General features: G+C 44.1%; 1 protein-coding gene across 3 annotated transcripts in view; it reads left to right on the top strand.

Moving 5' to 3' along the window:
* Positions 1-476: 476 nt before the first annotated feature.
* The window catches only part of LGR5 (leucine rich repeat containing G protein-coupled receptor 5), a 124,787-nt gene continuing 112,203 nt past the window's right edge, over positions 477-13,060 (top strand). For all 3 annotated transcript variants that reach the window (XM_054988404.1, XM_054988403.1, XM_054988405.1), the window contains exon 1: positions 477-908. In XM_054988404.1, the coding sequence (XP_054844379.1) occupies positions 679-908 (230 nt within the window). In that variant the 5' untranslated portion in view covers positions 477-678. The remainder of the gene's footprint in view (positions 909-13,060) is intronic.

Raw genomic sequence — 13,060 nt, 5'->3', positions numbered from 1 at the left:
GCGTGACAAGACTCCTGTTTGTTTTTACTGAGCGTGAGGTAATTCGTGTGTGAGGGGAGAAAGACGCTCTTCGTCACGAACTTCAGAGGGGCGAGCCGTTGCCAAGCCGGCCCCCTTCCCCGGTTTGGCGCAAAGGCCGAGGTCACAAACAACGCCCACCCACCCCAAACACAGAGAGACGGAGACGGAGCCCGCTTGCTGCGCTGCGCTCTCGGCCGGGCCGCGCGCCCGCTTCGGCTGCTCGCGTTCAGCAACCGGAGCCCGCGCCCCGCCCCCTGGCGAGCTTCCCCGCTCACACGAGCCCTCCCCCAGGCGCTGGCAGGAGTCGGGGAAGCGCCGCGCCGGGCAACGCTCGGGCGACGTCAGTGGGCGCGCGCGGTTCAGACTCCAGCTCTTTAAAACGGCGTGTAAGCTGAGATGCTGCCACAGAGCGCGGCGCGCCAGCGGCGTCCCAACTGCGCCACCGGCTCCAGGGCAGTCGCGCTTGCCTCTTCGGCGGTACCTCCTCGCAGAGGTCCCGCCCGAGCTGAGGTGGGAAGGCTCCCCCCGCCACCCCCCAGCTAAGAGCCGGCGGCGCTTCTCGGCACCCTCCAGTCACCGCCCGGGGGATGACAGCGGCGCCCTCGGCTGCTCAGCGAAGCCCCCGCGCCCTCCTCGCCGCCCCCGCGCCCTGGCACCATGGACACCTCCTCGGCGGCGGCCACAGCTGCCCGCGCGCTGCTGCTCCTCACTTTGCTGCGGCTGGACGCGGCGCCTGCCAAAGGCTCGGGCGGCGCGGCGGGGAAGCGACAGAGGAGCTGCCCGGCCGCCTGTCACTGTGAGCCCGACGGGATGCTCGTGCGGGTGGACTGTTCGGACCTGGGCCTGACGAGCGTGCCCGCCAACCTCAGCGTCTTCGCCTCCTACCTGTAAGTTTTGGCGCGCGGGCGGGCGGGGCATGGAGGCGGGAGGGGCGGGCGAGGGGAAGAGGCGCCGGCAGCCGCTCCGGGCTCCCTGGCCGGCGGGGATCGCCCCACGTTCCCGTGTGCTAAGGAGCGAGTGAGGTTTTAGGGTGGGGTCTCTAATGGCTCGTGGGACACCTCCTAGGAAGTCCAGCTAAGCCACCTGGATTTCCAAGCAGGGAGGAGGGTGGGCAACAAACATCCGAAAAAAATGAAAAGAGCAACCATTTCCAAAAGAGCCGGTGCAAGGGGAATCCAGCAATCTCGTGCATAGGGGACAGGAGGGCATCCCTGAAGTGCGATGCTGGAAAGATTTCTTCCCAAAACTGTGGATCTTGTTAGATCCTGAAGGCTTGTTTCGTGCGGATCAGTTCTGCTGCAGAAATGCATGTGAGCTTAGTTGTGGGGCTGACAAGTTAATGTTTGTAAATTGGGATAGCTGTTCTGTAGAAGCAAGAGAGCTCCAGGAGATGAAAGAAACAGGAGTCCCGTGACACATGAAAAACTCAACACACTTTTGTTCCATCAGAAACTTTCATGTTCTGGATCCTCATTATGTTGTCATTTTTTTTTTGAAGGAAGCGTGGGAAGGAAATAAGTTGGAGGACTTGGAGGTCATGAAATGCAGGAATGTATAGGATAAATGATAAAATTAGCATCTAATCAAGAAAAATACAAGGACCATTCAGTAACTGTCAGTAAACTAGTTGACGTCAGGTTTGGCAAAGACAGTTATCACTTATAGTGACATAAAAATCCCAAATCCCTGTTGAAGCTGGGAGGAGAGTTAATCTACAGAAAGGGTGTGTGACACAGTAATGATCAAGGATTGGGGTGATTCTTTAATCTTAGGGCAAAGGGAGGGACTTAGATCTTTCTGTCACATTATGACACCCAAGCGGTAGGAAGCTTAGGGTATAGTGATTCTCGTGCAAACTTCCCAAATGTGAAGCATGGACATCAATGTGGAACTTCAAATGCACCATGAATTCTTCAGTGTCTGGCACCATGATTTTACAAGTCTAGCTGCAGGTGAACATTTTCATCATCGGGAACTATGCCATCATAATGCACACAATCCATGTTCCCATTAAAACTGTAAGCTTTATAGTGCACTCCGAATCAGTAACACCTTCTATGACCATTAACTTCAATGGACTGAGAAGGGTGTGACTATGATTAGAATTCTTCGGAGAATAACCAAATCACTTGATTACATTGACGAAGACTGCTGCACACTCAGTTGTTTGAGGACTGGGATCCTTAGCCATCCTCTTACAGTGCAATCCTAAGAACACTTTCCTGGGCATAAATTCCATTGAGTAGAACTGAGTAGGCTTTTGAGTAGACCTGCTGAAGATTGCTCTCTTAGTGTAGCATAGTCACAGTCTGGAGATGTAGGCTGCACAAGAGTGATATGTCGCCACAGGCATAAATCACCTGTGTGTGGATAGATGCTAGAGTATTATAGTGGTTACAGTGTCGGGTTAGGATCTGGGAGGTCCAGGTCTGAATCCCCACTCTGCCATGGGAGCTTACTGGGTGACCTTGGGACAATCACATCCTCTCAACCTAATCTACCTCACCGGGTTGTATAAAGATAAAACAGAGGAGAGGAGAAATGCATGAACTGCTTTGGGTCCCCATTGGGAAGAAAGGCGGGATAAAAACAAAATAAATTAAATAAAAAAATTCATCTGCCTTTTGTATTTCTCTACTGATTTGCTATCATATAGCATAGACTGACAGCATATGTATGTCAGCAATGATTTTTGTAATCCTAGGTGAAAAAAGTACAGTTGAGGATTATTATAGACCCTTCTGTATTGGAACATTTCTCACATAAAGCATTTCATATAAAAATTAATGTATATTGTGATTATCTCACCAAGTTTTCTTTTGCAGCATGCACTGGGAAACTATGTAGTTGTGGCTTCTCAGTACTTGTATGCCGGTAACCTTATTTTAGTGTCTCTCGAGATGGTGCTGTACAAATGGGGATCTCAATTCAGTATCAAATCCTTGTTCACTTAGGATTCTTAGAACAGGAATTGCAACATGTTTCATAGAAGCAGAATTTCTTTCTTGCAAAAGTTTCAGTAGTGTATCGGTTTCCAAAAATCTTTGTTTAATCACCTGTTCATCAGATAATGGGGTATAAAACTTTTATAGATATGTGCTGTTAACCAGTCAGAGTAAGTGCAATATACTTACACAAATGTGTTATATTATGTATTGTTTATAGGGTAATTAAAATGAGATAACAACAGAAACTTGATTAGAACTGCTAGCCGTTATCTTTACCTTTGATCCTCAGGGCAAGGCTTTGAACTATAGCATTTGATTTAATTTTTAACTGATCTCTGTTGAGATTTAGAGAGCTAAAATGGTGTGTTGGAATAAGCAGTAGACATAATAGATAGCTCTTGTTCTGTGAACTTGTATCTGGCCTACATTCTTAGTATTGCATGTCCTTCCTAGAAAGTGAAAAATAAAGAGTAAAGTAAATGGAAAACACACGACTTTCTGTTATATTGCTCCCACTTCTGGTGTCTTGTAGTACACAAAGACAGATGTATCTTTGTAATGATATGATGGCGGATCTGTATTAAAATCTATTATGTTTATTTATTATATCCATACTCTCATGGGTAACTTTGTCTTGTTCTCTGCATTTAAATGTGTGATACTTGCAGTCTGGATGTATTTGTCTTGGTTTGTTCTTGGTTTGTTTTTTCTTTCCAATTGTTACAATATAATACAGTAATGAATGTTCTTTGCATTTCAAGTAGATAAAATTCCTTTTAATTGCTCCACCCTTCTGAGACTTCAACCTATTTACTTAAAAGTATGCCCCACAGAACATACTTCCAAGGGTGTGAATTCAGGAACACAGATTAGGCTTCTGATACAGCTTATGAAACATATATCTGCTGCTCGTGGCAACATGGTGTTATTTTTTTTTCTTCAAAAGAGAAATATTTTCCACTTAAGAAAATCTGTGTATTTCCATGGATAGCTTTGCTCTTAATGGCATTGCTCAGTAATCCCCCCCCCCTCCTTTTTCTGGAGACATTCATCCATGTGCTGAATACAAAATAGAATTTTACCTTCTTGGCTGTAGACACTTCACAGCACAAATTAAATCAACTTTATGTGCATACAATTAATGTTGCATTCTCCAAATCATGCCTATATAAAATGGTAAAACTTCAAGTAGACTCATATTTAGGCAATGGTGATGGGTTTGACAGGAAAAAACAAGCTACTCTACCCTAATTTAGAATATTTTCTCCAAGACAAGATGTTGCTCATTAGGCAACTCAATGGATTATTCACTGTGAATATAGTGGGGCATGTTGAGTTCTCATTTTGGGATATATTAAGAACTAGTATAGCATATTGGGAGGAAGTTGCATTTGTGCAGTAGCCAGGTTTGAACCCTTTGGTCCATCTCTGAAGGCTCTGGGTTCATGTTTTGCTTAGATAGATAGTTGATACTTCCTCCTAATCTCCCCAAGTACTGGTACTGGGTGTCACAGAAAGCACAAATGCAACTCGAGACAGTGAAGACCAATTACTCGGTGCCCATAATTTTCAAGGGGCCCAAGGCAAAATAAACTTGAGCATAGTACAACTAGTAAAGTATGAGACCTCAGTACTAGAAACTGCCTTAAATAGGGATAATTGTTCTCCCATTTCAGCTGGAAGTACTGCATTACTATTTTGTGGAATTTTAAATCATTGATACTCATTTATTCTCAACTATAGTAGAGCAAGGTGTGAGCTAGATAGGTATGGGTTTTGACATAATACAAAATGATAAAGGTTGAACCTTAGCCATATCATTTTATGAGATACCATTTTATCAAGCTGCCTCGGTTAAACTCATACCAATTTGTTTTATTTTAAACTAATACCAATTTGTTTACTGTTTGTAAAACTCATATAGTCCAAAACTGAGGAAAAAGTTAATGCTAAATGAAGTTGCATTTCATTTGTTGTTGTTAATCAATAGCTTTTTCTTAGCAGCACCTTCTCATTCCATTTAGAGAAGTATATTGTAAACAGGATGGGCAGAATATGTACACTTCAGGGGAAATCCTATTATTCTGATCCAGAGGAGTTAGCCGTGTTAGTCTGTAGTAGCAAAAATAGAAAAGAGTCTAGTAGCACCTTTAAGACTAACCAACTTGGTTAGTCATAAAGGTGCTACTGGACTCTTTCCTATTATTCTGAATACCACTCATCTTAAGATAATCAGAGGGAGGTAGAAGATGGACACATTCAGTGATTGTCCCAGGTAATTTCTTGCTTAGGGGCAAAATGGCAAAGCTGCTTACTTATGTTTTTTTAAAACAGATCGCACTCGGCATCATATTTGCTCATCCCATTGCAAGACGGATCACTTCCTCATGTTCTGTACAATCTGGGGTGCCCTGCATCCTGATTCTAAGCACATTTTACAATAACTCTCCTTTGCTTGACTAGAAGTCACTTCTAAATAAATATTACAGATTTATAGCTCAATACTGTACATATTAACTCAGAAGTAAGTCTCACTACATCCATTGGAATTTATTCCTAAATGTGCACATGTATTTCAGTGTTAATTACACAAGACTAACAGCCCAAAATTGTCCTATGGAAAACAAAGCAAAGGGAAGTATTGGAAATTATAAATTGCACCTCTTAGTTTCTAAAATAAGTTTTCAAGTTTATGCATTACACATTTGATAGAACAGTATTTTCCTTATGAGTAGCTGGCTCTGTAAAACTGTCTAGGAGGATGCATTTTTGTTATGAAGAATTTAGCTGCATTATATGCTTTGCAGATGCAGAGCAGGACATGTATGACTGGACAGAGTATTAGTGTTATTTTGATCAGCCTACACAATGCTTAATGAAAGTATCAGGTGATGCTACTCTTTTTTGACTAAATCGAAGTTTTCCAAATTATGTGATGGCACAGCTTTAGTCCACCTGCCTTTGTTCATCTACGGCTAAAATATGAGCAGTAGGTAAAAGAAGGTAAAGGTAGTCCCCTGTGCAAGCACCGAGTCATTACTGACCCATGGTGGGATGTCGCATCATGACATTTTCTTGGCAGACTTTTTATGGCGTGGTTTGCCATTGCCTTCTCCAGTCATCTACACTTTACCCCCAGGAAACTGGGTCCTCATTTTACTGACCTCGGAAGGATGGAAGGCTGAGTCAACCTTGAGCTGTCTACCTGAACCCGGCTTCCACCAGGATCGAACTCAGGTCATGAGCAGAGCTTGGGCCACAGTACTGGAGCTTACCACTCTGTGCCACGTGGCTCTTAGTAGGTACGTAAGTAGGTAAGCAGTAGGTAAGCCTTTAAAAATCTTGGATGCCAAGTACTGAAAAACGTTTTGAAATATTTCTGCAGGCCTGATACCTAAAGATGTGATACTTATGCCCTATCAATAAGAACAAAGATTTTAATCCTACAGTATTTCAGCAGCTGGCATTCTGAATATGTTTTTAAACAACATTTTCAGAAATAGACATTACTTTGGTTCTTGTGTCAGATTAGCTGGTCTTGCAAGTGTTTCAAATAGCACTATAAATACTTGTGCTGGTAAGTCTGCCTGCAATGTCATTGGCTCAGTTCAAGCATCATGTCAAAACATGGCTGAGGAAGCTTACCCATGGTTTGATTGTGATGTCTCAATTGACAAATCATGGTTTGTAACTGGCCAACAAGCCCAATTCATAAACTATGGTTTGCCAGCCAAGTATGGTTGATGTCAATTGACAAACATAGTTGTAGCCATTACTGTGCCTGCAAAATCTGTTTCATCATGCAGATGGGAGTGATCATGAATCCAATTCACACATTACAGAGTACACAGATTGGGTCTGGGGGCCTCCTCCCCTGTTTAACAAGCAGGCATGATTTGCTGGTTGTCCTCAGTCCTTTATGTACATAGTGCTCAATTCAGCCTTCCCTTCCATACCTTTTACCTGACCTGAAACAGTCTAGAGGCAATATCTGGTCTGTTGGGGAAACCTACATGTTCTGTTCCAGATTGAGCACAACATACGCAAGAACTGAGAACTTTAACTCACATTTGACTGTTATATAGGGTAGGTTTCCCAGAACCAACCTGTGCACTCCATAATGTGTGAATTAGTAACTGAGAGGGTATGAAATTCATCCTGCTTTGTATCATAGTTTGCTTGTTATATATTTGGAAACTCAAACCATAATTTAGTGTGATTAACCCACTGCGTAGTCTTTAGTTTTAATACCATGTTTCTGTGCTGATAACAGGCAAACATGGAGGAATGGTCTTAATGCTTATGGGGCCTTGGACAAAAAGTCAGAGATGGAGATCCCCCATACCCCCTTTATTTCCACCATCACACACTTTCATCACCTGTGAATTTTGTCTGAGCATAGCAGCTACTACATGGGCCACAGAAGAGAAGAAAGAGCATGTGTTGTAGTTGTGTGTGCGTGCTGCCTTCCCACACAGCTGCAGCCTTGTGTACCAGCCAACCAGATAATAACAGTGACTGGCTACACAGGTGGGAAGGGGTTCTTTCTGCCACCAACAAGGAAGGACTGAGACATAGAGGGAGCGGGGGGGGTACTGTGTGCCACTTGCCCAAACTCTCACTTGCCAGCCAGCTGCTTGGCTGGGGCTGGCTGGTAAACGAGCAGCGTCTTACAGAACCCCTTCTCCCACTGCCTGTCATGTTGACTCAGTTGCAGTATGACAGAGGCAGGGCATATGTATGGCAATTGGAGGGGCAGCCTTTTTTCTCTCATCTCTCAAGCTGCTGCAGTGGCAGAGAGGGCAGACAGGGCAGCTGCACAGTGGTTGAGGGCCTGGAGCGACAGCCCTGGTTGACCAGTACCTAAGACTGCCAGTGCAAACAGAAGCATGAAACTATCACCTTCCCTATTCTTGTATAAAGCAGGGCTGCTGTAGGCCTAATTTTAACATCAAAAGGAGTTCAGAGATGAGGAGAGCTGATGGAGGTGTACCTATATTTTTAAAATACAAATGCTATTATGAAAATCTAGTTGCATCTTTTAAACTATTTTTTTGGTTTACAGATCATGATATGGCCCTGCTTGAATAAAACTAATGAATACTACAAAAACATCAGCTGTACAGTTCATTCTCGCTTATATTTCAGAAAAGGAACTTAAGTTCCTCTATAAAGACGTATCTTTTTGTTGGCAGTTATGCATTTATATATCCAGAGGTATTTAATGTTTAAAGTGCGATGGTTTCCTATTTACTTTAGGCTTATAGCACACACATTGTGTATGTTCAGTTCCTATTGATTAATGTAAATTCTACATGGTATCTGACAGAGTAAACCGGTGGCCTCTGTTTCTAATTACAAATGTGACGCTTTCTTATCATCAGTCTGTTGTAGAGAAAGCTAAGATCCAGGATCTACAAGTCCTTTATATGTGGAATATCCATTAAATGCCATAACAATTCTGTGCCATAAGAAAACCTCTAATCAGTAGTAACAAATTCTGGAAGTTAAAAAATAGCTTGTCCAAGACTGCAAGAACAAGTTAGTGACAAAATCACAAATAACAATGTTGCTGTAGCTCCATAATTGTTCATTTTTTTCTTGATAATAGATTTCAGGGTTTATTTTTTAAAAGTTAATTATTTTTTGTATGAACAATTTCTGTTTTTATCATTCATAATTTACTAGATCTATTGGTATATATCAATATATCTATTGGTATATTATGAACTTTTTTCAAGATGTTTGTGCCACTTACCCTAAGTAGACTCAGTGTAGCCCCATAGACTTCACTGAAACAACTGGTCCAAGGTAGGTGAGTGGAACTGGCCGCTCTTCCTGGCAGGCCCGTCTTGCATTATTTGTTCCTTGCATAACTACTGTTAATGAGTTGAAAACGGATGTATATCCAGTGGTTTAATGATATGTTTACTCAAAGTGCTTTTGTCATTGCTCATTGTTCATATTCTTTCACTGCCAGAAGAACTTCCAAAATATTGCGTTACTATTAATCTGGACTTTTCTTAGATTATTGCAATTATTATATTTGTATAATATGTTGTTTCTGGGTTAAGAAAGGGAAATTATTGTTTTCTATTAAAACGTAATAAAAAAAATCTCTTTAATTTAAAAAGCACACTATTCATTGTATAAAAGATCTATTTATAAAATGTAAAGATAGTAAATCCAAAGATTTACAATGCAATCCCAAGCAGAGATGCTCCAATCTAAGCCCAGCTCTTCTACTCGTCTTCCTGATCTGTTCCTCATTTGGGCTAGTTTATCATTTTATTCATTGCCTTTTATGAATTAAGAGAATCCTTTTAATTTAAAACAGGATTATGGTGGATGCATCATATGACTACTTTATTTTTTTTTTACTTTGATTTATGTGGGGGGGGAGCAATTGGCATTTTTCAATTTTTTTAAAAAATATTGGATTTCCTTTTAGTTGTTAAAACCCAACTGAAACCGTTTTTATAATACTTGTCAGGTTCCCCTGCTTGCTAAACAGCAGTGGCAAAGAATGAAATCTCTGTGTTGTTTTCATTCAGGGTAATGTGCCTTTAAGGGGAGGGATTGAAAAGGCACTTGCACACACAATGCTCCTTTTTGTGGCTACTGCTCTGTGGAAACGATATGTAAGCTGACAGGAAAAAAGGAAACGCTTTAAACTAGTAAAATACAAGGATCTGGCAGAGTGAAGGCACCTTCAGTTTGTCTTAGTATCTGGAGTGCAGAGGACAATTGGGCTGACAGAGGGAGCCCGACTCCAGCTGAGAACGCGTGCATGGAAGTGACCTTCCCAGTCAACATGCCAATCGAGATTAGAGTTTCTTCAACTGTTCCCTTGTTAACTCAGCCTTTTCTACAGCACAGTTTCTTTCAAAAGCTTACCATTAAAATCACAACTCAGGTTTGCAGCAGTTCAAAACATAATTACATTTATACTTTCTATGACCCCTCCATCCACTTTTGCTCAAGGCTGTGATTTATTGTAATAATGCATACTTCAGCATCAGCATCATTATATACTAATGGCCAATAGACAACTGGCCCTGATCTGCATAAATTTAAACTCACAGGCTGGGGCCACTTGGAAACACAACAGAGGCTTCTGCAACCTGGGGGAACCCCACCAAGTTCGCAGAAAAATACAAAAAGTAAAAAATGTTGTATTGGGGGCTTAATCCTCCCCTAAACAACAGTACATGCTGTGTTCAAGCTCTCCTTACTCACCTCCTGTTACAGTATGCCAAGATCTGATCAGACAGAAGGGCAGGGCCTGTTTTGCTCCCCCCACCCCCCAGCTGCTATTCTGGGACATATGGAACAGGTCAGCAATCAGACAAGGGAGGCAGCACTGAGATGCATGGAGCCCCAGAGCACCCAGCCAGTGCTGAGCCCCAGCGGAGTGGTGGTGTCCCTGACAGGCACTGGGCTGCAGGGAGCATTGTTGCACATGCAGAGCCCTGCCATACCCAAACTATGCTGCAGTATGGTGAGACCCCCCCTCCCCAGCCTAGGGAGGGCCAGCGCTGAGCCAAGGCACCTCAAGGAAGTAAGAACGAGGGAACAGAGAGGAAGAACATGTGAGGGGGGAGTGAAGGGTGTTTGAAATGAAGACTAGAAGGGTAAGGGTATTTGGGAGGGAGCCAGGGAGGGAAAGGATAAGAACATTTACCTGAGAGGAAGGAAAAAGTATTTACCAGGGAGGGGGGAAGGGTTAAAGTGTTTGGGAGGGAGCCTGGGAAGGGGGTAAGGCTATGCCTAGGAGAGAGGGGGAGGGTAAGGGGATTTTCCAGAGAGATGGGTGGAGGGTAAAGAGTGGGGAAGAAAATGAGAAGGATCCTTGAGAAGCAGGGGAGGGGAAGAAACAGACAATGATGTTTTGGACAGGAAAAGCAAAGGAAGAGGAAATGAGATTCCCCTTCCCTGCAACTGCCTTGTTAACAAGTGGGCATTGCCCAGCATCCATACAACAACTATTATCAGTGCTGTGATTGGTGGTAGCAGCAGGGCTCATTTGGAGGGGGAATGCACCGGAACGCCATTCCAGCAGTTCCCCCAACAGTCAGGTTGTCCTGCCCACCTGACTTTGAAAAATTTGGGGCCGTTTAGGCCTCAATTGGGGCCGAGATGGCCGCGATCGGGGCTGAAATGGCCTAGATTGGGTTGGTGCCAGGCGGGGGAACGCTCCCCCACCTGGCACCAACCCGATCCCGGCCATTTAGGCCTGGATCCAGGCCCAAATGGTGCCATTTTGCGCCCATTTCGGCCTAGATTGTGGCTGAAACAGCCCGGATCAGGGACAAAACCATCCAGATTGGGTTGGTGCCAGGTGGGGGAAGTCTCCCCTGCCTGGCACCAACTCAGTCTCAGCCGTTTAGGCCCTGATCCGGGCCAAAATGGGCCAAAATGGCCATTTTTGGCCAGGATTGGGCCGAAACCATCTGGATCAGGTCGGTGCCGGGTGGGGGAAGCCTTCTCCACCTGGCACCAACCGGGTCCCAGATGTTTAGGCCCCAATCCTGGCTGAAACGGACCCAAAATGGCCATTTTCGGCCGTTTGGGGCCCATTTTGGCCTGGATTGGGTGAAATCATCCTTATTGGGTTGGTTCTGGGTGGGAGAAGCCTCCTCCACCCGGCACTGACCCAGTTCCAGCCATTTCAGCCCCGATCTGGGCCCCAAAGTGCCATTTTTGGCCATTTTGGCCCCCTTTTCCACTGGAATCGGGGTCAGAATGGCCGGGATCGGGTCAGTGCCAGGCAGGGGAAACCTCCCCTGCATGGCACTGACTTGGTCTGGGCTTGTTTTGCCCTGATCCAGGCCCAAACCTGCCCAAAATGGCCATTTTGAGCCATTTTGAGCCCCTTTCGGCCTGGCTTGGGGCCAAAACAGCCCTGATCGGGCCACTGCCAGGTGGAGGAACACTCCCCCCTCTTGCAGCAGCTGAATCCCAGCCGTTTCAGCATGGTCAGGGGCATGGCATATGATAATAAGTTATGCTAATGAGTTCCTGCAGCTCTTTTTCTACGAAATGACCCCTGGATAGCAGTCACAACATTCTTCTGCAAAGTACCGCAGGGCCACAGTGTCCTGTTCCCTGATTGACAGCTGTTGCATCTGGCTGTTCACAACAACTCTAGCTGTGTGTTTGTATAGCAGCTAGATTGTGCAGTTTTGTCTTTGGTTATGGCACCTAGTATTGGCACAGGGATGGCCATTTTGTGGATTGCATTCACAATGAGTAAATTCTGTGTACTGCTGGTGAAAAAGACAAACCATAGTTTGGCAGTAGATGTGCAAGGCTTTGTTTTGCATTCTCTCCCACCTTCCCACTACCTTTTTCATGCTCTGATTCCCTCTTTATGGCAACATCCTAAAGTTTGCCATTACATCTGAACTGGTAACCAATGGCTTGTACTTGTCCTTCATAAGAATGAAAAACTGCAGTCTGAGCATGATTTCTAGTTCTGGTTTGTAAGCCAACTTCAGTGTTTGAGGGTTTGCCAACTTCAGGAAGTCAAGAAGAGAATCAAAGTATGTGAGGAAAAGAGGGAGAATATATGAGTCAACTTTGACCTGGATAGCCCAGTCCTGATCTCATCAAATCTTGAAATCTAAGCAGGGTTGGCGGTTAATAATTAGATGGGATACCTGCAAAGAAGACCTGTCTTGCAGAGGCAGGCAATGGCAAACCACCTCTGTTAGCCTCTTACCTTGAAAACCCCAGCAAGGGTCGCCATAAGTCAGCTATGACCGGACAGCACTTTCTATTACCTCCATATGGGTCAAGGCTCAGATGTAACAGAGAAACCATGGTTTGGCTGTTACCATGCCAATAGGAACAAAGTTGTAGAGGTTCTGAATGAAACAAATAAAAACTGCGCTCTTCACAAGACTTTGTTAATTTGTTCTAACAACCCAGCCCTGTAAAGCTATTTTACCTTCCATAGTGTAAATAAATAGTAGTTTGCATTGCCACACCAACTAAAACAAAACCTATCTCAGAAATTAGGTAGTGTTATGTGCTCTGTCTTAGCTTGCTAGAATAAGGCCCATAGTACTTTTGCTAACACATTTTAT

This window comes from Eublepharis macularius, chromosome 9 (assembly GCF_028583425.1).
Source record: "Eublepharis macularius isolate TG4126 chromosome 9, MPM_Emac_v1.0, whole genome shotgun sequence".
In the NCBI taxonomy this organism is placed as follows: Eukaryota; Metazoa; Chordata; class Lepidosauria; order Squamata; family Eublepharidae; genus Eublepharis; species Eublepharis macularius.
The sequence above is the reverse complement of the archived record's forward strand: the minus strand, read 5'-3'. Positions and strand labels throughout refer to the sequence as shown.